At 38.9% G+C, this 25,366-nt stretch overlaps 1 protein-coding gene across 2 annotated transcripts; it reads left to right on the forward strand.

Moving 5' to 3' along the window:
* The first annotated feature begins 761 nt into the window (after positions 1 to 761).
* On the forward strand, positions 762 to 25,213 carry LOC110301526 (von Willebrand factor A domain-containing protein 5A). 2 transcript variants are annotated; one of them, XM_021172019.3, is made up of 20 exons: positions 762 to 887; positions 1,756 to 1,829; positions 4,881 to 4,938; positions 5,054 to 5,256; positions 5,535 to 5,757; positions 5,875 to 6,050; positions 6,400 to 6,514; positions 9,464 to 9,633; positions 10,273 to 10,361; positions 10,512 to 10,656; positions 11,134 to 11,213; positions 16,697 to 16,811; positions 17,530 to 17,694; positions 18,394 to 18,491; positions 18,781 to 19,031; positions 20,547 to 20,612; positions 20,707 to 20,805; positions 21,278 to 21,408; positions 23,852 to 23,978; positions 24,454 to 25,213. In XM_021172019.3, exons 3-20 carry the CDS (start codon positions 4,896 to 4,898, stop codon positions 24,531 to 24,533), a joined length of 2,376 nt encoding a protein of 791 aa, XP_021027678.1. In that variant the 5' UTR covers positions 762 to 887; positions 1,756 to 1,829; positions 4,881 to 4,895; the 3' UTR covers positions 24,534 to 25,213. The 2 variants fall into 2 exon arrangements, with proteins under 2 accessions (XP_021027678.1, XP_085700657.1); XM_085844531.1 differs by lacking the exon at positions 20,547 to 20,612.
* Positions 25,214 to 25,366: the final 153 nt, after the last annotated feature.

Here is a 25,366-nt window from a genome sequence, read left to right on the forward strand (position 1 = left end):
GTTGTTACTGAGGTATATGATAAGTTATTTCTTAGACAAAGAAATGATGCAAATCAAGCCATTTTAAAACATATATAAATACAGGTTTACTGAGAAACTGTTTTTGGGCAAGCAAATTCCCTGACTCCAAAGAAGGAGGCCAGGAGAGTCACCTTGGGGAAGGAGAGTGAGGGAAGGGTGAAGAAAAAGAGAGAAAGCTAGAAATCATGCAGAGAAAAGGAAAAGGTAGAGGGGAAGAGAAGAGAGAAGAAGAAACAGAAAAGAGAGGGAGAGATCAAAATGTCCAAATAGTATAGCAAAGAGCCTCTGTGGGAGGGGAAGTCCAGCCTGAGCCTCTGTGGAAAGGGAAGCCCAGCCTGTGAGCTAGAAAGTTCAGGGTTAAAGATGGGATATGCCAGGTAGGAACTCAGGGATATTGAGACAACCTAGAGGCCAGCTCTGCTTTAATATGTTAAATATGCATTTCAAGTGTTTGTTCCAGGTTCTGAAACTTAATAACATACAGCATTTTATATCATTTTTTGATAATACATCTTCAGCATTCAACCCTGAAAAACAAATTTACCTTTGACTATCTAATAGTTTTTCTGAGTCTCCGAGAAGACTATGCAGAGGGGAAAAAATAGACCAATTGCTCTAAATTTTAAACAAAACACTTTCATCCTTCTATTAAAACTGAAGCAGAATTTCACTATTTCTTTAAGAATTTTCAGTCCATCCCTGTCCTCCTACAAGTGTAACTTTATAGCTGGTCCCTAGAAGGGGGTGTGTCTTCCTGGAAGTTCTGCTTTAGTTGCTTTCACTTTCAAAGCTGCGGAGACTTTAGGAGGTTCGTGATTGCTCTACTCTGCTCTCTCTGGGAAGAATCCTACTGATCCCTCTAAAGGGTAAGAGCCTTTTATTCTACTTAACAGCGCAAGCAAAGTATTTATTATAATTGTCTTTTAGTGGGAAACCGTGGGGTTTAGGGTGCGGTGGGGAAGAAACTAATCCTGGTGTGTGTTTCCAGAAGATTTTCCTAGGTTGACAGTTCATAAATGATCTCAATTTCAGTTTCATATTCTCTCTGCTTCCCTCCTGCAATTAATTCCAGCTGGAAAATTAAAAAAAATTTTTTTTTCTCCCTCCCTTCTTCCCCTGCTTACTCTCTCCACACCCCTGCCCCATTTCTCTCTGATCTCCCTCTTATCCCTCTTCCTTCAATTTACAAGGAGAGCTTGTTTGTTTGTCTTTCTTCTCCGTTTCAGGTTAGTTTGTCCTATGGTAATCCAGCTTTGATTATCCACCTACCTTGCTCCGTTGCATCCCATAAACCCTTCTCTATAGACACTGGGGTAATTGAAGTTGTGCCTTCTGTAAATATCCAATGCTGCAGGTCTTAGATGGAGACGCTAAGGATTAAATAACTATTTTTTATTCAAGGCTCTTCACTCCACAAAGCACATTTCTTAACTCCTATCACAGATTCACTTCTCCCTGCAGCTGTAAACAACAGGGTGTGGCCAGCTGACTCACCAAACTCTGCCTGGAGTTAAGCTGCTCACTGGCTGTTATATAGCAGCATCCGGTTTAAGGCTATAACTTTGAACCCGTCTATAGCCAGTCTTTAACTCAAGGCATATTAACACTTGTCACAGCTGACTGACTGTGAAAGAGGACAGGAGAGGATAGAAGACTCGATGAGGGAAATCTGTTCTGAGGTTGGAATGAGGAAATGAATGTTTCATTGAAATGGATACCCCTCTCTTCTCTTAGCTTCCTGCAGTAGCCACAGCAAGATCTCTGCTGTCAGACATAATCTGTCCTTCAGCGGTGCTGCTCCTAGCTAGGTAAGTCTCCTGCTCTAAGCGTCTACCTGGTGTCAGTAGAAATTCTCCCTCATACTCCAGACTCCTCACTGGCCCCCAGGAAAAGTCCTTTCTTGTGCTCCTGTACTCCTGTGGTCCTATGTTTGCGATCCTCCTCCTGACCATCCTCCTCCTCTTCCTTGTTTACCTGCTATCTCTTTGTTGCTGGCCTGATCTGAGCCATTCTAATTCTGTCAGACTTTTCCAACTGCTCAAATAACAGACAGAACACAGCTGGTGCAAGTGAGTATCCCTGCAGCAGGGATGTGCCCAGTCCCTGTCACTGAGCAAACAACCTCAGTGTGGTGTGACCCTACATTAGACTTGAAGATGGCACCTGCTGTGGTCTCACTGGCCAAGCTGCTCTGGCTACCTGAAAGATGGCTGGGTGATCAAACAGGCCCTATTGTGAGTCCATGCAGCCACCTGCAAGGAGACCATGTGTGGAGTCCTAGTCTAGGATTCTCGGACTCTTTACTGTGCTTCTGGAAAAGCATGGTATGTGTTCCCAGGTGTGCCATTTCAGCTCCTTAGGATGCATTTCCAATGGAAACCACCCTTTTTGGAATTAGGAACTGAGGTCACATAGAGTTACAATGGGTCATATGATCAGGTTTAGAAAGACCCAAAACAGCTCTCATGGTTATCCCAGGCCATCATTAGGATTAGACCAATCTCTACATTCTGTGGATAAAATATCCTGTAAGCCATAACCTGGAAAAAAAATCATTCTATCTCTCTCATCATATCATACTCAAGATTTATATAATACCCCAATCAATTCAGGAAATAAAATTAGGAAAGTCTGTTTGAAAAGAAGAAAACATATTTTACTTATAATTTCTTTATACCTGAGAATATCCTTCCAAATATATAATATTTTTAATTTATCCTTTGAAAATTGTATAGATGTGTGAAATGTCTTTTGATTATACACCCATACCTGCCCCTTCCTCACCTTCTAGCTCCTCCTGACTCTAGCAGTTCCCTTTCTCAACTGCATTTCGTTCTATATTTCCTCTTAACTTATTGAGTCTAACAGTACCTATATATGAATAGTTGTGGGATGATGAATTGAAGTAGGTACGATGTACCAAGGACAAAAGGCTTTGAAGAAAATGTTTCTCTCATTCTAAGTAGCTATCTACTATAAAACTCTTTAGGTAGGGCCTCGATTATATGTCCCCCTCACTTATCTGTGCTAAATATTGATTGGTTTGACCGGGCATGTCTTCAGGTATGTCTTATGTAGGTAAGAACCCCTACTCTACGATCATGAGTACAATGGACAAAAAACTCTGACTTCAATAGTCCTTCCTGGCCCCTGCCTCTCAGAAACTTTATGAAACTTCCCTGTATTTTTAGAGTATAGTTTGCAGAGTGATAGCTATTCTTGTGTGGGAATACAGACAAGATGATATAGATGGTTATTTAGAGCTGTGCACTTTACAGTCCCTTATTTCTTTTCTTTAAAGTTTTTATTAGATATTCTCTTTATTCACATTTCAAAGGTTATCACCCCTCCAGAAATCCCCTATCCCATCAGCCCCACCCCTGCTTCTATGAGGGTACTTCTCCAGCCACCCACTCATTCCTGCCTCCTCACTCTGGCATTCACCTACACTGGAGCATCAAGCCTTCACAGGACAAATGACTTCTCCTCCCATTCAACATATTTAGTCATCAGGGAAATGCAAATAAAAACAACCCTGGGATTCCACCACACACCAGTCAGAATGGCTAAGATCAAAAACTCAGGTGACAGCAGATGCTAGCGAGGATGTAGAGAAAGAGGAACACTCCTCCATTGTTGGTGGGATTGTAAGCTTGTACAACCACTCTGGAAATCAGTCTGGTGGTTCCTCAGAAAATTGGACTAGTACTACCTGATGACCCAGCTATACTCCTGGGCGTATACCCAAAAGATGCTCCAACATATAACAAGGACAAATGTTCCACAATGTTCATAGCAGCCTTATTTATAATAGCCAGAAGCTGGAAAAAAACTAGATGTCCTTCAACAGAGGAATGGATACAGCCATGTGATACATTTACATAATAGAGTACTACTCATCTATCAAAACCAATGACCTCAGGAAATTCTTAGGCAAATGGATGGGACTAGAACTATCAGTCTCTTATTTCTTTTCGGCATTGGACCATTAGTGATCACATGACAATATCATGAAATTAAATATCAAGAACAAAACAGTGGGTTTCAATACCAAGTCTTATAGAAAAGTAATTAACTAAGAGGAGTATAATACAAGATGTCATTTGAATCACACAGGTGTGCAGGTAAAGATCTGGGAAGAGGTACTGAAGCTGTGGCTCGATCATTACAAGCTCTGTCTTTTCTTCAAAATGATCACAGTGCAAGTCCCGGGTCCTAGATGGCAGCTCATAACCATCTGTAGCTCTAGTTCCAGGGGATTCAACATCCTCTTCTGGCCTCTAAAATGTGTAATATAATATGTAAAAGTGTTTGCTTGAATGTGATACACAGACATACCTTCAGGCAAACACTCTTATGCTTGACATAAAAATTAACAAAATATTTTAAACATTGACAAACAGATCTTGAAATAGAATGAAAGTAAATAAAAATAACAATATCAATCCATCCTCATTGATAAATACTTCCTATGGGCCAGATCTTAGACTTGGAAATAACATACATAAATATATTGCTTTGATTCTGTGTAGAATATTCCAATGTTCAACGAGGTTAAATTATGGCACCTATCCAGGTCGTTTTGGATGGTTCATTCAACACTGTTTGTAAAAGTAGAATAGTATTTGAAGCAACCTCAAAATATAAAATTTCCTGCTTAGTGGACACTTACATACACCCCACCTGAGCATCATTAACCACCAACCTCACCACTGCATCTCTCCTTGTTTTCACCCTCTAATTGCTTATTGCTACACTAAAAATTAGAAGCTGTTTCTGCTAGAGAAAAACTCATAAGCTACTGGTATTGATGGTGTAACTCCTAACCTGGACCTCTTAATGGTTTGTCATTTCTACAGAAGCGTGCAGTCACCATGGAGCATCACTGTGGTCTGATCACTAGCAACAAAGAGACAGGTAAGCCTGGCTTGCACTCTTAGTCATGAGAGCTGTGTACCCAGAACTACTCCTCATCTATGGGTGTCACTCTAGAAAAGCTTGCTGATTTCCTAAACCCTGATCTCTTCCCCAGTACCACTGAAGAACATCTCAGTAACATTGTCCATCAATGACTTTGTGGCTGCTGTGGCGGCAACCTTAAATTATGAGAATGAGGAGAAAGTCCCATTAGAGGCAACCTTTGTGTTTCCTATGGATGAAGACTCTGCTGTCTACAGCTTTGAAGCCTTGGTGGATGGGAAGAAAATTGTGGCAGAGTTGCAGGATAAGATGAAGGTCTGAAGGATGAGTACATTGTTTTTTCTCTTCTTTCTTTGAAATTGCATTTTTCTTTATCTTTGTAAACAATTCATAAGTGCTGATATTGCCTGTTCTTTCATTCATTCCCTTTTAATTACTATGTGCCCAAAATCAGTAAGACAGGGGCAATGAAGTAGAAGATACCAGATGAATTGTTAAGTTCACAGGATATGTGACTAATTGAATAGTTTAGATAGTTCATATATTTCTGACTATTTTTTATTTTATTTGAATGCACCCTGCACTTGCTCTAGGCTCACAGTGAGTATGAGGAAGCCCTCTCCCAGGGCCACCAAGCATACTTATTGGAAGAGGATGACTATTCCAGAGATGTCTTTTCTTGCAATGTGGGGAACCTGCAGCCTGGAGCTAAGGTTGCAGTTACCCTGAGGTATGTGCAGGAACTGCCCTTGGAAACAGATGGGGCCCTGCGCTATCTGCTCCCAGCAATCTTGAATCCAAGATATCAGCTTTCTGGTAAGTAATTTCTGCCTTTGACAGACTGGTGAGAAAATGACTGGGAATATACACAAAATTTTGGTTGTGCTGGAAATTGTTGATATTAAAAGGGAAGATTAATGTACTTTTTTGTAGAACAGTCAGCAAACAGTTGCTTGAACATCCAGAAACCCACAGTCCCTTTGGAGGACCTGCCTTACACACTCAACATGACTGCCACCATCACTTCCCAGCATGGTATTGAAAGGGTCCAGTCCAATTGCTCTTTGAGCCCTATTCAGTACCTTACAGATGACAAGACTTCTGCTCAGGTGAATAGTAAGACAATACTATTGTCTGTGTCAGTCTCCTCAAATTTTATTATTGACCTTGTCCTCACTCTACCTTCAGATATCTCCTTTGGTTTTTTTGTTTTGTTTTTGTTTTTTTTGTTTGTTTGTTTGTTTGGTTTGGTTTTTGGTGTTTTTTGGCCATGTTTGGATAGGCAATCAATTTACCATCCCTATTCTGCATGACACATAGCCTTTCTCTCACCCAGTCTTTCCTGTGCTTCTGATTATGCTCCTGATGTAAAAAGTCTGCAACCCTGAACTCTGAGATTATATAAGGAAGCTGTCAGTGGGAATTCTAACATGGCTCCTCTGCTGGTCTCCTACTCAGGTTTCCTTGACTGAAGGGCACAAGTTTGACCGGGATGTGGAACTCCTGATTTACTACAGTGAAGTGCACAGCCCCAGTGTAGCTGTGGAAATGGGGATGCTGGACATGAAGCCAGGTAATTTTTATCTCCCACTACGGTCCCTTTCTAAGTGTAACTTCGAATTATCCTTTTTTCTGTCCTCTATCTAGGATCACTATATGGCCATAGAAATGTTGACTTTTTACTTCCACATAGAAAGATGTATACACTTATTATGTAATCAGGTAATTATGTCCTTTAGGCTAAGTCACACAGAGTATTGGATAACTAGAGGGGAAAATATGACCAAATAATTCACAAGAAATTATTCAGCCCATTATCAACATGTGACAATGACTGTTCTTTATAAAAAGGGGAAAAAAATCCTGTAACCACTTCTCCTTTCCTAGCATTAGTGAGATCCAAGTCTGATAAAGCCTCATGATTTACATGGTGTGCTGAGGTTTACATTGGCAGATAGTGTAGAAGCAAATTAACTTGCTTCAACTGTTTTGAAATTATTTGGGCTACAAATAGTAAAGTAAACAACTAGTTTGTCAATTTATTCTCTTTGGAAATAAATTAAAATATTTATTTGATATGAAGATGTTATTGACTTATATTATAATATTATCCGGTATTATTAAATAACTAAAATGTAAAAGAGTTAAAATCTGTATTATCAATTACATGATAAGTTATAATATCATTATTAAAGTAATCTAAATTTCAAATTGGAAGATTTTAGATTGAACACCTCCAAATAATGGGAATGGAAAGGTAGTTATAATTTTTCTTAGTATTATAAAATAACCATTGGAGTAGGAAAATGATAATAGTATAATCTAGGCAATATGCGAGTACTAATTTTTCATGATGAATAATAATGTCACTTTAGCTAAATATGTTTTGTTGATTAATTTATCACACCTGCATGCCTTCCTGCTTTCTCTCTCTCTCTCTCTTTCTTATTTTCTTTCTTTTTGTTCTTTCTTCCTTTCTTGCTTTCTCTTTCCTTTTTCTGTTTTATAATTAGTAAGAATTGTCAATTTTAACATAGAATTATATTTAGTTCTTCTTTAATCTGAAGAAATTAAGCTTTGAAACCACCATTCAAACTAATTCTTTGTAGCTTACCTGATTTTTGTTTGTTTGTTTGTTTTTTACTATGCTGACCTTCCCAGTGAGTTTTGATTTTTATCTACATTTAGTTTTCATTTTAAATGTTTTCTAATAGGTACACTTAACTTGTAAAAAGGGTGGCAACACACACACATTGTTGTAGTTCTTTTGGTTTTTCTGTCCCATTCTGCACTGGGTAGCAGGGATCATACATACCACAAGAAGGTTACTGAACCTTATTTATTTTCAAGATGAATTTATGAGAGTTCCTTGAGTGTCAATGATTTTTAAAGTGTGACATCTGGGCTTGCCTTTTTCTGCTGTAACATTAAGAACTATGAGAACTTTTCATGAAGCTGAGTTTCCATACCCAAGCCCTCACTGACCTCACATTATCAATATTTGGCAAAGGTGATTTCACACTGTACCACAAGTTGGGGCTTTCTGTTCTTCCCTCAGTATTTGACCACTTGTGTTTGAGGTCACTCAGGGGAATCCTAGCTTCCGTGTTATTTCATGTAACTGCTTCATCTCCTCTGTAGTTCTGTGTCTTTGTGTGTCTTGTTGATTTCTTGATCTCTTTTTGGAATCTCATGAAATATTCAAGCTCATATTTGGTCTTCTCCCAGGATCATTTCAATTATTCCAATGGAACCTCATAATCCTGGATCTCAGTATGTAATAACTGAGGTCTCACCTTTGTTCTGGGACATGTACTTAGTCCTATGAAGATTTTCCCATCTCTTTTCTGTGAACAGCTTGTATAGACTACCAGAGGATATAGTTGGTCATATCTCAGGATTGATTATTTCTTCCATAAGTGATTCCTAAATCTTGCTTCCTAGTGCACATATTTTGCCAGATGTCTGCCTGTTGTCATATCTGCTACAAGCAAAGGGGAGTTTAACAGGTTTTTTTAGCTCACAAAAACCTCTAATGTTATGTTAACACGAAGTATAGAACTAGTAGACTAAGTGAAATATTCAACTTAAAACATAATTCCACAAAGTTAAAAAGCATAATGTATAAAATTGCAATTAATAGCTCAGTATGAGTTAAGCCCTACCTAATTTCTTAAGCATATTGTATGACTTGACCTTACAGTAACCCTGTAGAAGGATCCTTTAGAAGAGGAAACTGAGGCTAAGAATCAGAGATGCTCATTTATAAAGAAGGAAGCTCTGACTAAGGAAAGTAAAAATCATCTGAATTATTTTGAAAGAACTCATAGACACCACACATGAAAGGCTGACTATATGACCAGCTTCTCACCAGTGTGAATATTACATCATTTTCATGGGTTCACAAAAGAGTGATAGTGTCATGGTATCTTCCAGAATAGGAAGAAATCTACTTTACATATTAAATACAATGTTTCATTTGCATATGTACATATCCATAGATATGGATCCTGTTCATATTTATAATGTTTTTCCCTAGTTTTCTACAACAATATTTCTGAGTTGCCTGCCTTTGGAATTTATCATTTTAAACATTATGCATATGAGCATCATTTTGCCCCAATAGTCAAAGGAGGAGTTAATCCTAATGACCCATATGATCTCTTTCTCATGCATAAGATTTGATGAGATTGACCTCTATTCAGAATCTTGACTGTATCTTTGAGCTCATGCTGGAAGCTGGTAAGCTAAAGTGCCCTACTCAGGTGTTTTGATATCCAGATTTTGCACACATTGATACAGCTGTGCTATTTGACTTAATTCCTACCCTCTTTGTTCTTCCTCTCCCCTCTGTTCTGCTCCTTTCATTTTTATGCTGACAACTCACACTTAGTCCTGTGTGAAAAGCACAACAAACGCAGAGTTCTGTTGGAGCTTTCTGAGTTCTCTACTGAATTGGTAATTGAACTTTACAACACCTAGCTTCCTTATACCTTATAGGGTTCTTCTCCTTTCTGTACAGACAGTTTGATGGGAGCTCCTTCTGCAATGGTGAGTTTCTACCCAGATATCCCAGAAGTGGAAGCCTCAAAGGTCTGTGGAGAATTTGTGTTTCTCATGGACCGTTCAGGAAGTATGGGCTCCCCCATGAGCACAGAGAACAATTCTCAGCTACGCATAGAGGCTGCCAAGGTAAGCCAGATCCTTCACTGTTCAGTAATACCATGTGAGGAGGATTTGTAAGGGTAGGAGTAGGGTCATTTGTAGCCATATCTGAGCCACAGCAAGTATGGCTACTATACTCTCAGCATTGAAATACAAGGTAACATAATATGGTGACATTTTTTACCTTTAGGAAATAGACTAGGGTCTGTATTTTTAGTAGTGATATGCTTATGAAATGAAGTATGAAGTGGGAGGAGGAAGTGACTTAGTGGGCTCATGCTAAGGTATCAAATACCACCCATATGTTGGGTCTACTATGAAATGAAGTTTATTTTGGGGAATGAGAAGGGGACTGCGATGGGAGTAGTAGCAGAGAAATAGTGGGGACAGAAAAGAAAGAGGGTGGGACAGAGAAAGCAGAGAAAGAGAAGAGGCCAGCCTGGAAGACATGAAGCGATGGGGCAGGAGAGAGAGAAAGAATGCCTGGAGAGAATCCAGAGAGAAGCAGAGAGAGGGGTCAAAGGGCTCCAGAGAGGAAACAGTCCTTTTATAGCAAGCCAGGCTCCTACCTGGTTGTTGCTAGGTAACTGTTGGGCAGAGCTTAGAAGAAATGCTAACAGGTAGAGTGCTCATTCCCTCTATCTCATTTTCTTTTCTCACCTTCAGGAAACTCTGTTGCTGTTGCTGAAGAGTTTACCTATGGGTTGTTATTTTAATATCTATGGATTTGGATCTTCCTATGAAAAATTCTTTCCGTAAGTTTTTTGGAAGACAGTGGACTCTGATCGAATGTGCTTTAAAGGAGGATCTGGAATGCAGAGTTGACCTGAACACTGGGGTTGTCAGGAGTAACAATGTGCAATGTGTGCTACTGGCATGTGACTAGACATGTTTGTTTCTCTAAGGGAGAGTGTGAAGTACACTCAGGATACAATGGAGGACGCAGTGAAAAGAGTGAAGGCTTTAAAAGCCAATTTAGGGGGTACTGAAATCTTGACACCCCTCTGCAACATTTACAAGGCATCCTCCATTCCTGGTCATCCCCTACAGGTGAGCACTGGAAACATAGGCAGAGAGAGAAAAAATAAAAAGCCATGTGTATTTTAAAGAGAAAAAACTATAATGGGGGGAGGGAGAAAGAAACAGGCTAAGCTAAGAATAACAAAGAGAGAAATTCTTCAATCATACAGTTCTGAGTAATTCTTCCTTATAGAATTGAGTAATGCTCTGTAAAATTTACTAGACAACAAATAGAAAAGAAGACCAGAGACAACATTCTTTCATTATTCCATGTGGTAGGCAGTTAGTACCACAAAGCTTCAGATGAGGCAGCAGGGGGAGGATGTGAAACTTCTCAGTCTGGAGAGTCTCTGTGACAGCTTAGAGTAAGTGACAGTGGAGCACTAGTGTCACTGCCCCTGTGTGAAAAAGCCTCAGACTGGAAGCAGTTGTGGTCCATGATGACCATTGCTGCTGACTTCTAATGAACTCGACAGAGGCTTAATGAATATATTCTTTCCTTTCCAGCTCTTTGTCTTCACGGATGGAGAAGTGAGTGACACATTTAGTGTCATTAGAGAAGTTAAGTTAAACAGCAAGAAACACAGGTATGAGGAGAGTATTGCTTCTGTGCTGACTGGATTTCCAAGCAACACCACATTATGACTTCTTCCACATGCTATCAGGGGAACATAGTGACTAGAGGATTTTTCAGTTATCTACCTGAAGTTCTCTATAAAATATAAAAATACTTTTCCAGTTAGCTTCATACCACAATGTTATTGTTCCTTAATTTTCTAAATCTCTGAATGATACATTAAATCATGTTTTCATCATAAAGGGATTGACAAGTTAAAATCGAAACTTAATCGACTATTTGGTGTGTGGCCAGATGAGCAGTCAGGGTGGACACCCTGAGTGTTCACCACAGGTCTATGGCTAGACAGTTAATGAGTCTTTGTTCTGTCATTCCACTACTCATTATTTTATACCTACTGAAGTATAATTCTTCAAGATTTTGAGAAATTCTCTTTGTTTTTCTGTCATGGTGAGTTTCTCGGTATGTGTCTCTTTCTGCATACATATATCATTTTTATCTTTTCATTTCACAAGTTTCCTGCATATAGTCATAGTCAAGTGTTGTATGTGTGTTGGATTTCCGATGAAGTAGGTCACTATATTTTATATTGATGTTCATAATGATGACTCTCTTAGAGCATTGTAGTAGTTTTATTACACGCCAAAGCAATCCACTGGAGATTTAATTTATATGGGGGGGAGTGAGTAAGCTAAAAGCAAATGTTGCTATGTATTTGCAAGGATGTGCTGGAGCCCAACTCTATAGAAAGCAAAGCACAGCTGCAGGAATATAACTACACACATGTACCATTCTTTAAGAAGAGAGAGTCATCTAATTTCGGCAGAATAGCAAACAGTTTCACAAGATTTATTAATGTAACTCACATGAACTTTACAAATGACATGCCAAAACTTCATTTTCTCACAAAATTATCGTTTATGCTCTTGAGACTTACCCAGTTTTGTGTGTGGCACAATACTGTTTAATGCTTTAAATTTTTATGTTCTTGATATCTCTACCCCACACACTTTTTAATGTTTACTAGCCATTAGAGTAGCCTCTTTTGGTGTACCTTCAAATCTCTTTGCCAGTGTTATTGTTTTCTCCAGTAGGTTTTCTGTTTTCACTGAGTTGCATTTCATTTTAGGTTTTGTATATGAATATATCGATAAGTATATACTTGGTATATAAATGCAATCTTACTTGGTAGTTTACATTTCACAAAATTGTTTTCTTTGCTTTTTGTGGTTTAAGATAGGTTTCCTTATGTAATCCTGACTAGCATGGAAATCTATGACCAGACCAGGTTGTTCTCAGTTGGTGTGAATCTGCTTGCTGCTTCTGGAGTGCTGGAATTGCAGCCATGTGCTACATTCCTGACTCAGGCACTTGACATTTAAATTTCTATTTTCTCATGATTCTCTTTGTGATTTCTTCCTTTGTATTTGGTCTGTTGAAGTTTTTCTGTATGAGAAGCACTTTTGTTCTCTCTCTAGGTTGATTCTTTGACAAGGTCATATATGTTCATAATTCATTCTGTTTACTATCGCCTCTCACCTTTTCCTATCACCCTCCTGTCTCCATCAGTCCTCTCTTCCCTACCAGCTCCATTCCACATTTTATGTTCATTTACTTTATAGTGATACCCAATTTGTTTAATCAGTGACATTTTTATGAACATTGTATAGGGATTATCCTTTGAATAATGTTGGACTTACTTGTGGGTATGCAACTGAAGGCTCTAAATCTCCCATTCTAGTACTATGAATCTTAGGATGTTACTACCATCATAGTCATGCAATTATTACTTTAGTGAGTATATCCTACTGAACAGATGGTATTATAGTTTGTATGGCTCACAGCTGGTTAAGATCATTGATGCCTTTTTCTCTATCACCAGCCTTTATAGCATCTCTTGATTTCTCTATATCATACAACCAAAGTGGGTAGCTACATCAGCCTTATAGTCTTATCATCTCTCTTTTGTAGGCAACCATGAGCAATATAACAAGACCAATGGCTTTTTTTTTTCCATGAAATACCCTGACCAAAACTTCATAAACAGTTATTCCATTTGTGGAACTGAGCTTTTGTTTAGTAACACATGGTTTCAAGTAGAAGCCTTTTCCAGACATTAAACTATCTCCCTTCCAATATTAAGTTAGGAACTACAGCACAACCAAATTTATTTCACTTTCTCTGACCCTCAGTACTGAGGTCTAGGCCAGGCCTCTATTCAAGTTTTATTTAAGCAGCTATTTGAGTCATCTCAGCTCACCTTGAACAATCTATAACCCAAACAAGGTGTGGACTTTCAATTTTACTGGTTTAGGGTCTTAAGAATCTGGGGGTTATCTGAAAACATGCACAATTTCTTTTAGAGTGTCTGAAATATACTTCAAGTTCAGTTTCCACCCAGATATTTGGTAGATGTTGTATCATTAATTTCCTCACTGAAAATCAGTGTTTGATTGTCACAATGATTATATGCACATGTGCAGTTTGTTTCTGAGCCCTCTGTTCTATTCCACTGGCCCCATGATACAAATGTGTTTTTAGGCTATGCAGTGCAAATTGATCATCTCTGGTAACTCTTGATTTCCAGTGTACTAGAGCATCTCCTTGGCTCATGTTCAATATTTCCTTCCTTCATTCCCTCCTTCCCTCCTTCTGCTTCTCTTTTTTCCTTCCTTCCTCTCTCTAACCCTCTCTCCCACCCTCTCTACCTCCATCCTTCTTTACCTCCCTCCCTTTGTTCCTATTTCCTCCCTCCCTCCCTCCCTCCCTCCCTTCCTTCCTTCCTTCCTTCCTTTCTTCTTTCCTTCCTTCCTTCCTTCCTTTGAATCCAGGCTGGTCTCAGTTTTACTGTGCAACCAAGATTGGCATAACAGTTAAATACATTTCTACATGTAGCACCCCTTCCCCCACCCAGTGATGATTCCAAGCATGCTCTCATAGTCCCAGGTGCTGTTGTGTGTTAGATGTGGGATCCTTTACTTCTCTATGAGGCCTAGGGCCAAAATCTTTTGGGTGTTTTTTGTTGCAGCCTGCCTGCAGTCCACAACACGAACGGTTCAACTGAGAATGGCAGTTCAAGCTGAAAAGAGAGGAATTTAGACGGGGCGGAAGAATGAATGGAGCTAAGACAACATCCTGATCAAAGCTCAATTTTACTATTTTCAGACACTCAGTTATAAAGGAAGGGGGAGGGAACCCAATATCCCGCCAAGTAACTCAGTGTCCAGTAGCAGGACGAACACGTGTGTGCCTCCAGGCAGCAAAGGCAGGTTCCAGCAGTAGGCGTGGCAGGACGAATGAGCAGGTAGCTCCACCCTTGAGCAAGCAGGTTCCAGGCTGGGGGAAGGGAGGCCACATGTTTTATCTGAGATCCTCAAATCCCAAGATTATAGGTGTGTGCCATCATGCTCCCTTATTTTTAATTTTTTTATAATAATTTATCTCATTTTCCTTTCATCCATCTTTGAAGTTGTTATACTGTCCTATCTCTTTTTTCCTCAATTGCCTGGGAGACAAACACAAAGAAAGTATTAAACTACATTTTTTGAGCATATTAGTCATCATTATTTATTTTATACCTCACATTATAAATTATGTTATTGAGTATGATTGATATAAGGATTTTTGTCTGTTTTGCCATTACTGCGTTATATGCTTTTTTAATAATTAAGTTTATAATTTGACCATATCTTATTGCTCTCATATCCACCAATTCATATCTTCATTACCACCTCAATGAACTCCCTTCCTTTTTACAAGTCTCTTTACTGAAAATTTATTCTTTATTTAGTATAACAAAGCTCTCTATTTTATTTGTTGGCAGGAGAGAGAGAGAGAGAGAGAGAGAGAGAGAGAGAGAGAGAGAAAGAGAGAGAGAGAGTGAGTTTGTGGTGTGTGTGTGTGTGTATACATTTACATGCTGTTCATGCCCCTGGAGTATGTGCATTTGAGTATGTATGATAGTTGAATTTCATCAGATGAATTTAATGCATTGATGAGGTTGGTGGTGATTTTTCCCTTTATTGCTTGATGTGGGAATCGTGACTATCAATAATACAGTTTAGTCAACCTGGCACTTTTGAATAAACTCATCTAAATCCTGATGAACAATCTCTGTCACATATTCTGGATTCAGTTGGTCCATATGGCTTTGGATTTTGGAATATTCATTAATGGGAAATAATCCTGTGAAATCTAAATTGTACATGAAGTTTATGCATTCATGCATACCTGCATCACACAATAAGCCTAAGACACTGCCCTTTTCTTATTTTATGAAAAATATCCTTTCTTTAACGTTTATTAGAAGTGACAAGTGTTCCATTCAGACCTAGTGGACTTGGTAGGGGCTTTGGGGATACCTTTACATGGTATCATTCCACTGATAGATGTTACTCTTTGCTTTCAATTATTGTTTAGACTGGGAGGTGATATCTTTAATCCAACTAAAGTGAAATGAACTTTATAGCTGGGTCATTTTTTACTGACATCTACTTACTGGGTATCAGTAGTTTTACATTGTTCTGTGAAGATTCTCAGGGTTTTCAGGGATACTTGCCACTGCTAAAACTCAGAACTACTAGTTTCCTACATCTGAAACTGCTGTTTCCATAGGGGCTTCAAATTATAAATGGACAGCATTCGCAGACTCGTTTTACTTTTCTTTTCTCCATTTCCAGGTCTTGGTTCCTAGGTTCATATTATCTCAGCAGTCATTGGAGCCAATTTTCATGGCAGTTGGCTGCATTACACAAAGAATTAAAACTACTGTTTACAGGTCTCTAGCTCTCTCACTCCTAAGTTACATAGTCTAGGTTTTCTGTGAGTAGAACTCATAGTTCATTTTGTCATGAGCCTTGTGTTTGAGTCCTCTAATGTCAGAATCTCTTAAGCAGTCATATATTTCACTTCTGTGTCTTCTGCAGAAGACATTTCTGGGAACTCCACTAATCTGTCTGTCTTATTGAATGATAAAACCAATAGTGGCTGACTTATAGGTTATTGAGAAGGAACAAAAGTACAGAATAAACTTTTATCCTAAAGCTTACATGTTGAAAACAGGGAGGATGACTCACATTAAGAAGAGCCCACATGTATCAGTCAAAAGTCAGTGCATTTACTTTTCACTTTGATGTTTTCATAATTTACTAGAGGAATTTTGGAGCTAGATCCTTGCTAATTAGAGGGTGCTCTGTCTGCCCTGTAGTGAGATTAGAACCTGAGAGAGATATTTCAAATGCTATGGACCCTAGTTCTTGATCAGCAAAATGAAACTGAGCCTTTCTTCATAGAAGACATGTAAAATTAAATTTTATCAGTTATTTAAGGTATGTATTAAAGCCCATAGAAATTTTAGTATAGTTTCTACATGGGAGCATTGCACAGATGTTTAGGTAAGTACCTTATTTCTTCATGTGTTTGTGACTGACCCATGTCAGTTGATAATTTTGCTAAGGAGAATCTATCTCTAATGCTCATCTTTTTCCATTACAGATGTTTCTCATTTGGAATTGGACAAGGAGCCTCGACCAGTTTAATCAAAAATATCGCCCGGGTATCAGGGGGTACTGCAGTGTTTATCACAGGCAAGGACAGGATGCAGAGCAAGGTGAGAACTGACTGAGTTTCCACAGCTATTTAGTCCAGAGTAAGCATGAGACAGGACAAGGTCACTGCTGCAAAGACAGATGATCCATTCTCCTGAAGGACACATCTTCATGAGTCACAGTCTATACTCTTAAAGGGTCTACTTGTTATGTGTGTTCTGTTCTCTTATCAGAAGACTGACATCTGACTGTGGCTACTGGAAATCCAGAGAGGAGATAATTAAGGCAGTTGTAACTTTTGTTTTGAGACCAGAGAGAAAGAAAATGAAAGCTTTAGATGCTCTATCTAGAACCACAGACTGTACACTGAGTAAATCCAGTAGAAATCCATTCTCCATGCAAAAGACACAGAAGACAAGCAAGTGTGTATGTCTCATAGACTCAAAAATATAAGTCTCATTCCTTTATTAAAATACAAAAAAAATGGAAGGTATCACTAAGCATATTTCTCAGCCTTTCTTTCCATGAGGTTAGTATTCCTTTCCTATCTCTTTTGCAGGGTTTCCTTTCTTAAATATTGCTTTCATATACATCTACACTTTTATATCTCTCGAGTGTTACTTCACCATACACATAAGTAGAAGAAAAACAGCATTTCTCACTTTGTACTGGTGATTAGACCTGATATCAGTTATGCCCTATAACCTGTTAAATATTCAATGAATGCTGGAAATTATTATCATTCTCATGTATAATTCTGCCTCTTCTCTCCTCCAACAGGCTCTTGGGTCTCTCAAGTTTGCTCTACAGTGTGCAGTGGATAATATCTCTCTAAGTTGGGATTTGCCTCCTGGTTTGTCTATTAAAATGCTTTCTCCAGAGCAACTTACCATCTTTAGGGGTCAGAGGTTAATCATCTATGCACAACTGACTGGGCTTATGCCTGTGAGTCCCTATTCTTATTCTTTTCTTTTCTTTTCTTCTCAGTAGATATTATATTGGTGCTTTTATTAACACTTGGTGGTCACTTGGGATTTCTGCATTTGCCTAGCAGCCAGCCACCCATCCTCTCTTGGATGCCATGGCTAAATGCTCAGTTCTTAGACTGACATACTGTTGATCTGAGGAACTTCCCTAGTTCTCACAATTTTCCAGGTTATGTGTCAGTTTTGTCATCCCTGCTGTTATGTTTATAAAAAAGATAAAGTAGAGAAGGAATGTGTTTGGTGGATGTGTTGTCAGGTATGGGGGAAGGGAGTCCCTCCAAGGTCCCATGCCAAGGCATCCCTTCCCCTTGAGGGACCAGACAAAGGACAGTATAATATAGCATAGAGTAGTTTATTCAGGGCATGGGGAGGAGAGTTGAGAGGATAGTATGAGAGAATAGTAGAGACAGAGAAAGGTGGGGTGGTGGGGTTTGGTGGGGGGGGGGGAAGAAGAGAAACAGAAATAGAGGCCAAGGGGAGTGGGGAGAGAAGGGGAAGGGGCAAGAGGGCAGAGTGTGAGCAAGAAGGCAAGAGCAAGATAGAGCAGAGGGGGCAAGCAGCCCTTTTTATAGTGAGTCAGGCATACCTGTCTGTTGCCAGGTAACTCTGGGGTGGCGCTTAGACAAAATGGTAACACCTGCTTTCCTCTTGTTTGTAGCAAGTGGAGACAGGAGCAGTGTGCCTCAAGCACATCCTCCAGGGTAGGAGTCTGGAAAACACGGTGACATTTTCCCTGCAACCAAAGGCTAATGCCAAGTAAGACTTTATTCAGCCTTGCTTCCCCTTCTCCACACTTTCTCTGCTCTCCCTGCCCTCCTCTCCATTCTACTCCCCTGTCTTCCCCTCACCTCCCTCTTCTCATCTTCTTTTATTGTGGATTTCATGAAAGTTCAGTCTTTCCTGGACCTATCTCTGACTCTTCTCTTTTGGATTCATTCATTTAACCTCCTTGTCTCTGCATTCCATTTTGACTGCAATCACTAGCTTTTTAGAGTCTTTGATTTGCAGTTATTTTTCTTTAATTTGCTGCAGTATCTTCTTTCAGTTTCACCATTCATCGGTTGGCTGCAAAGTCCTTGATTCAGACTAAGGATTTTGGATCCCAGGAGGCCTCAAAAGAAGAAAAAGAAGATGTGATGAACATCAGCCTTCAGTCTGGAGTCCTTAGCTCCTTCACAGCCTTCATTGCCATAAACAAGGAGCTGAACAAACCAGTTCAGGGGCCTCTGGCCCACAGAGTGATTCCTAGGCCAATGATGGCTGGAACTAGTATGCGGTCCTACTCTAATTTCTCTGGTATGTTTTATGCCAATTTAAGCTTATATTTACTGTATCTCAGATATACTGTACATCATTTAATCAATGGTAAGTTTCAGAATCTCATAAATTTAAATTGAAATACATTTCTTAAATTTCCTGGGTTTCATTTGTTCATCCACTCCCAAGATATATAGCTTGCCATAAATTTTCTAGAAAACTGTATTATTTCCAACTTGCAGGGAGATTTTGTGTAGAAGTACAGAAGAGCACAAGACATATTACAGTGCATAAATATCTGTAAACATTGGATAATAAAACCATGTAATTTGAATTCAACTTTGTTCTTTGATAATTAATCAGTGGCCACACAGAAGGCAGATGTCTAGAACCTGTTAATATTAGTGGTAAAATAAGGAATTTAAGAGACCAGTAGAAATCAGACAGGACTACAGGGACTAACTAGGAATAAGAAACAAAACAAAACAAAGCAAGCAAACAAACAAACAAACAAAACCTATTTCTGGGATGGTAGAAGGTCAAGTTGAGTTTGATACCATTTTTTAAAAAATAGCCATAAACACTAAGAGACCTGTATCGTATGAATAATTTCTAGCAGGGGTCAGGAGCTTTAACTGAAGAATCAAGTAGGCTGAGGACTGTACTGATCTCTAATGTATGATTTTAGCTCTGAATTAGAAATTAAGGCTATGGATCAACTATACTGATGAGAATATGTGTGACTGCAGTTTAGCTTGAGTGAAAAATAAAGTTTGAAGGAAGGTGACATATTTAGACAATTAGAGACATTGGGTGTTAAGCACAGGTCACATCAAAGATCATTTTTTAAAACAGGAAACACTAAGTTAAAAAAGTGATGTGTTTTAAAGCTAAGATTAAAATATTTCTGACAAATCAAACAATTCTGCATAGCAATGATTTCAGAGCATGAGAGAGGTGCCTGAGAGTCATAGTCTCTGGATCCAAAGAAGGCAAGGTCTAATGTTGCATAGTTGACACTGGAAACCTAAGGTGTTGCTTTTTTCTACTTTGGGTACTGATCAGAGTTAAATTAAGTAGTTGAGGGTTGATAGATGTGAGGACACAAGAAAGATAACCCAGGTGAGGCAGAAAGCTCAAGAATACTGTGTTGAGCTGAGAAAAAATTTCAACCTTACTTTCTGAACTCGGATGCTCAGGGTACAATGGAGCTTTTGAAGGGGACAGAGATAAAATAGCTTCATAGGGCAGAAAAAAAAGTATCTTAAGTTAAAATGTAGCTGAGAGAATCCTCTTGTGTTGAAGGTAAGATGCAGCTATGATTGTTTAGCATATGAGAAAGATTTTAAAGACTCAATAGGAAGTAGAATGAAGGCTTGGGGTGGGGTGTGTCTGTATGGAGGCAGCAACACAGGAGTACAGTCCATCTTGGTAAGTGGATGAGGCTGATGTGGGTAGTAGGGCTGATGTCTCACATCTCCACACTTTTTAATCTTTGCTTGCTTCGGAGCACGGAGGATAATGCAGCCTTCACTGTTCTCTTGTGTTTTCCAGGTGGCTTTAAACGCTCACAACTAAGAAGTTTATGTGTACCAGCATATGATTTATGTTTAGCAGAAAGTTAGTATCCCAAGGGGTCTATGGAGATGAATTTCTACAACCTTAGGGAGTTTCTTTCTCAGAAAAGATTCTCAGCAATGTTTGTTTGTCACAGGTCCTATTCCTACCCTAGAAAAATCTGCGCGTTCTGGTATTCAGAAGAAAAAGACAAATTCTTCTACCAACAAAAGCAACTTGAAAAAGGAACATAAAGGTGAAATGGTGCTCAGATTTTTGTCTCTGATTTGTGATAAGCATAAACTAACCTTCAGTGCTCTCACTTTCAAGCTTCTACCTTGGGGTGACCTAATTGAGGCATCAGCCAGGGGGTGATATTTGACATCCCTATGTATTTGCCAGAATGAGTCTAGCTTTATTAATCTACAATATAACACTTGATACCTTCTAAACTACTGTAGTTGAGTGTCCTCTAGTTCTTTAAGGCCACTGGCTATTTCTGCCTAGACAGTATATGTGTCTTCAATGACTGGTACCAGCAAAATCTATTGCTGCTGTGTTTGGAACACAGACCATCTGGACACCCATCATATACTGGAAATAGTTTGGATTTTCTGCAGAATCCTCACTACAGCCTCCTAATTCCTCAGGTGGGCTGTGATTCCAGTGACTCTATAATTTCTCATGGAATTCCTCTTTTTTTCTTTTTTTCTTTTTTTTTCATAAAGCATTTGGAGAGGATGTTGTGGTACAGCTGATTTGTCTCCAAAAGGCAAATGGCTCCTGGGAGCTAGATGAAGATTTGACCAAGATCCTGGGCCCTAAGTCAAAAGACATCAAGGCTGCAAACCCTGCCAAGGTGAGATGCACAGAGAAACAAGGGGAAGAATGTGTGCTTCCTGAAGTCAGGAACATAATGAGAGTTGAAGTGAGCCAGGGTCCAGAAGAAAAATAAAAACATAGGTAATGCAAAGGTGAATTAACTTTTAATATGTAGATGATTAAATCACTTCCACTTTAGCGGAAACATATATAACACAGAAATAAGAACTAGCTGCTGGAAGGCATGATCAGAATGATGAATGTCAAAGGGAAAGCCAAATACTCTTCTGTGTTAATCTTAATCCCTGAGACTATACTGCAAAAGGAATTTTTTTTGTCTTCACACTGTGCTAGGCAATTTTTAAAATCACTTAATACCCTTACATTTATTTGATTCTCATTTCAGTAAATTAATGCAGGTTCTGTTTATGCAGCTACATATAGATGAAGAAATTGTCCATTAAGAAAACACTGGGGCTAGAGAGATGACTTAATGGTTAAGAGCACTTACTGCTCTTATAAAGGTCCTGAGTTCAATTCCCAGAATCCACATGGTGGCTCACAACCATCTGTAATGGAATGTAATACAATATTCTGGTGTGAGTCTGGAGACAACTACAGTGTACTCATATGAATAAAAATCAGTAAATCTTTTTTTCTTTTTAAAGATAAACACAGTGTGAGCCAGTCAGTGCAGAGATAAATTCAATTCTAGGATGCTCTGTCTTTAGAGCCTCCAATAACTCCCCCACTATTGATGTTTTTTATGTCCCAAAATAGGATGACTACAGTAAATTTTATTTAGAATTTTGAGATTTCCTTCTGAATGGTATAAATCTACTTGAAAAATGTCTTTACAATAACAGACATGCCAAATACTGAAGAAGCAATACAATATTAACCAATTAAAATGTGAAACACTATTACATAAACTTTAAATGTTGTATGGTAGGATAGTGTTTGTATCCTATCTCTTAGTCAGGCCTGGCTACTGAGCCTATGAAATGTGGTGGATGCAAATGAGGTGTACAACTTTTAATCAGAAAAGGTATCTATACTGCAATATATAAACTGACTTAATTATTTGGAGTAAAGTCATGGGAATATTTCATTAAGATTATTTCATGTTGGATACTTGACAAAGTGATGATTTCTTTTTAACATTAAAAAAAATGAGATCTGCTGCCAGTTACAGAAGTAGATAATCAAGAGAACTCAATACCAGCATACAGGAGGTCATGTATTCTATTCAGTAAAAACATATAGCAAAATAGAATGGTTTGTGTGTGTGTGCATGTGTCTATGTGTTATGTTGATATCAGAATGTCAGTTAGAAACCAGAAAATGTTAGCGGAAAATAATGCTAATGAATAACGAATCAATGTCAAAATGGAGACATCTATCTAATGCATCCAATAAGGTCTGAAGTTTTACAGATCTATATTTTCAATGATGACCTTAATTAAAGTATAGAGTAATGATTTCTATAAGTAGATAATAAAACTGAAAGAAAAATGATAAGTAGGAGACTCGAGCTCCCCTGAGCATTTCTGATCATGGTTTGTAGTCAGTACTAGCAGCACTGACAAAAAACATGCAGCAGGAATAAGAGTCAAGAATTGCTTCTGGTTCTTAATCCTCCACTGCAATAGAGACAGAGAATAGATGCTCATGGAATCCAGAAGTGTCCTATAGCCACAGGCAATGTGAGTAGTAGATCTAAATCAAGACTCTCAGGATGAGCTTCATTCTTGGGCTATTCTTTTGTTTGTTTTTGTTTTTGTTTTTGTTTTTAGATAGGGTTTCTCTGCATAGCCCTGACTGTTCTGGAACTCACTCTGTAGCTCTGGCTGGCCTTGAACCAGAAATCTGCCAGCCTCTGCCTCCCAAGTGCTGGGACTAAAGACATGTGCCACCACTGCCTGATTATGGATTTCCATACACCATTTACCCTATACTGTGACCACATCAATAGCTGACAAAAATGTAATATCTATCATTACTAGACTATAATAATCCATAGACTAACTTTATACAAATATTTTCACTTTTGTACTACTTATGTTTATGCTTGGAAATGTTCTATTGATTATTCTTAGGGATTTTTTTCCAGCAATTGAGGATAAAAACTGATGAACATAATACCTTAAAAGAAGTCAAATTTACATTTTCTTCTCTTTCCACCATCCAGTTATCTATGCACTAAGTGCTTGGAAATGTCTTGAGGAATTTGGTGATGGTTACACTGAACTTATAACTTAAGTCCTTTTCTAAGTGGTAATGGAAAGCTGTCTTGAGGCTGTGGCCAGTTTTGTTTTGTTTTTTTTTTTTTTTCTTTTTTTGATAAGGACGGGACAAGAAATTCTATGACGCAGCAGATTAGGGAACATTGAAGAAGGTGATAGTATATCTATTTGTTTCCTCTCGAGGGAATTCCTGCCCTGCCTGTGGCATCACAGAAGTTTCCTCCTGTTTTGCAGCATGAGGACCCCTCAGCCTGGGCCACAGTGCTGGCTGTGGTCTGGTTGCATGCCAACGGCACAGACTTAAAGTGTGAATGGGAGCTTCTGGAAAGGAAGGCTGTGGCCTGGCTTCATGACCATGCAGGTAGGAAAACAGACCCTCCCTCCCTTTCCTTCTTTCCATCTGCTTCTCAAGGAGCCACGCCTCTCTGTGTTGCAGAGCACTCAAGAGTCCCCATGGTTGCCCAACCCCATGCTATCTCAGAACATGGTCCGTTCCTCCAGCTGATTCTTCCTTTTCAGGATTAGGGCAAAGCATGTACTTGGTAGTTGGGACAAGTTGAGCAAAAGGAAGGCGTACAGGTGTGGATGCCTAGCTGAATAAGACTATCCCCAGACGTGTAGGAAGTGTTCTGGATGTTTATTTTATCCTTGTTGCTGCGTTCCTGTGGACAGAAATGACAAAAGCAGAATCCGAAGAAGAAAGGGGGGAAGAGCTGGGGTTACTACAGTAAGCTAAATCTAGACTGAAATGGGAAGTAGGAATGACTGAGGGAGGCTGAGGAAAGAGCCTCCCTCTCCTCTCCCACAGTTCTGAACTCTTGTTTCCTTCCTCACAGGTTCCTCCATCCCCATGCTTGTGCAAGCTGCCAATAGTCTCCTGAAATTATCTGTGAATCCTGCTGTGTTTGGCGTCTAAAGATGTCACCCATGAAAGGAGAGCCTTTTCTGGCAACCACTGAGTCCCTTATTTTCTAATCCCTATCATTTCTTTTGTCAGAAGTTAACATAGTCTCCCACCATGTTTTCTTAATTGAGGCTTTTATTTTATTCATATGCAGAATGGCACACAAAGTTTCAAGACCATTTACAACATAATTACAATATAATGATTGGCATGAGATCTATAGTAATCATGCAGCATTAACCATGATCAGTGCTTAAATCAATACCCTGCATTATTGTTATCCATTCTCTACGCAGAGCCATGTAGTACGGTCAACAAATGGCTTTAAACTCATAGAATAGCCCTACCAGTTAGCACAGACATGATGGATGCTCCTCAGTCGAGGCAGTACTACTAGAACTATGTGTCCTGAGGACCTCATGCTGTTATGAATTTTTGCCCTGCCCATTGCCTTCACATCCCTCTTAATCTAAGGATTGTATGAAAAGTCTAATCAGGCTTCCAGCCCCTCACTGGGGAGTATCATTGACATTAAGCAATAATAATGCCTAATATCTTTCAGGCATTGTTGCTGAAGCAGATTAGTGATCCAAGTACTACCATAGGAAAGAACTTAAAAAGATGTGGATTTTCAGCAATGTTCACCACCCTTAAAACCTTTATTTGGAAAAATAAAGTTTTTAGTAAACCTATGTTAAGATGTGTTGGGTTTTTTTGTTTCTTTGTTATTGATACTGTTTTAAAAAATCTTAGTGAACATTTTGAACTTCTGTAGGGCACACACTTATTCATTAAACTACGGACATTTCATGGTCAGAGAACAAGAAAAATGACAACATTGGCTA

The sequence above is a fragment of the Mus caroli genome, unplaced genomic scaffold, assembly GCF_978045245.1.
Source record: "Mus caroli unplaced genomic scaffold, Mus_caroli_1 scaffold_11, whole genome shotgun sequence".
Lineage (NCBI taxonomy): Eukaryota > Metazoa > Chordata > Mammalia > Rodentia > Muridae > Mus > Mus caroli.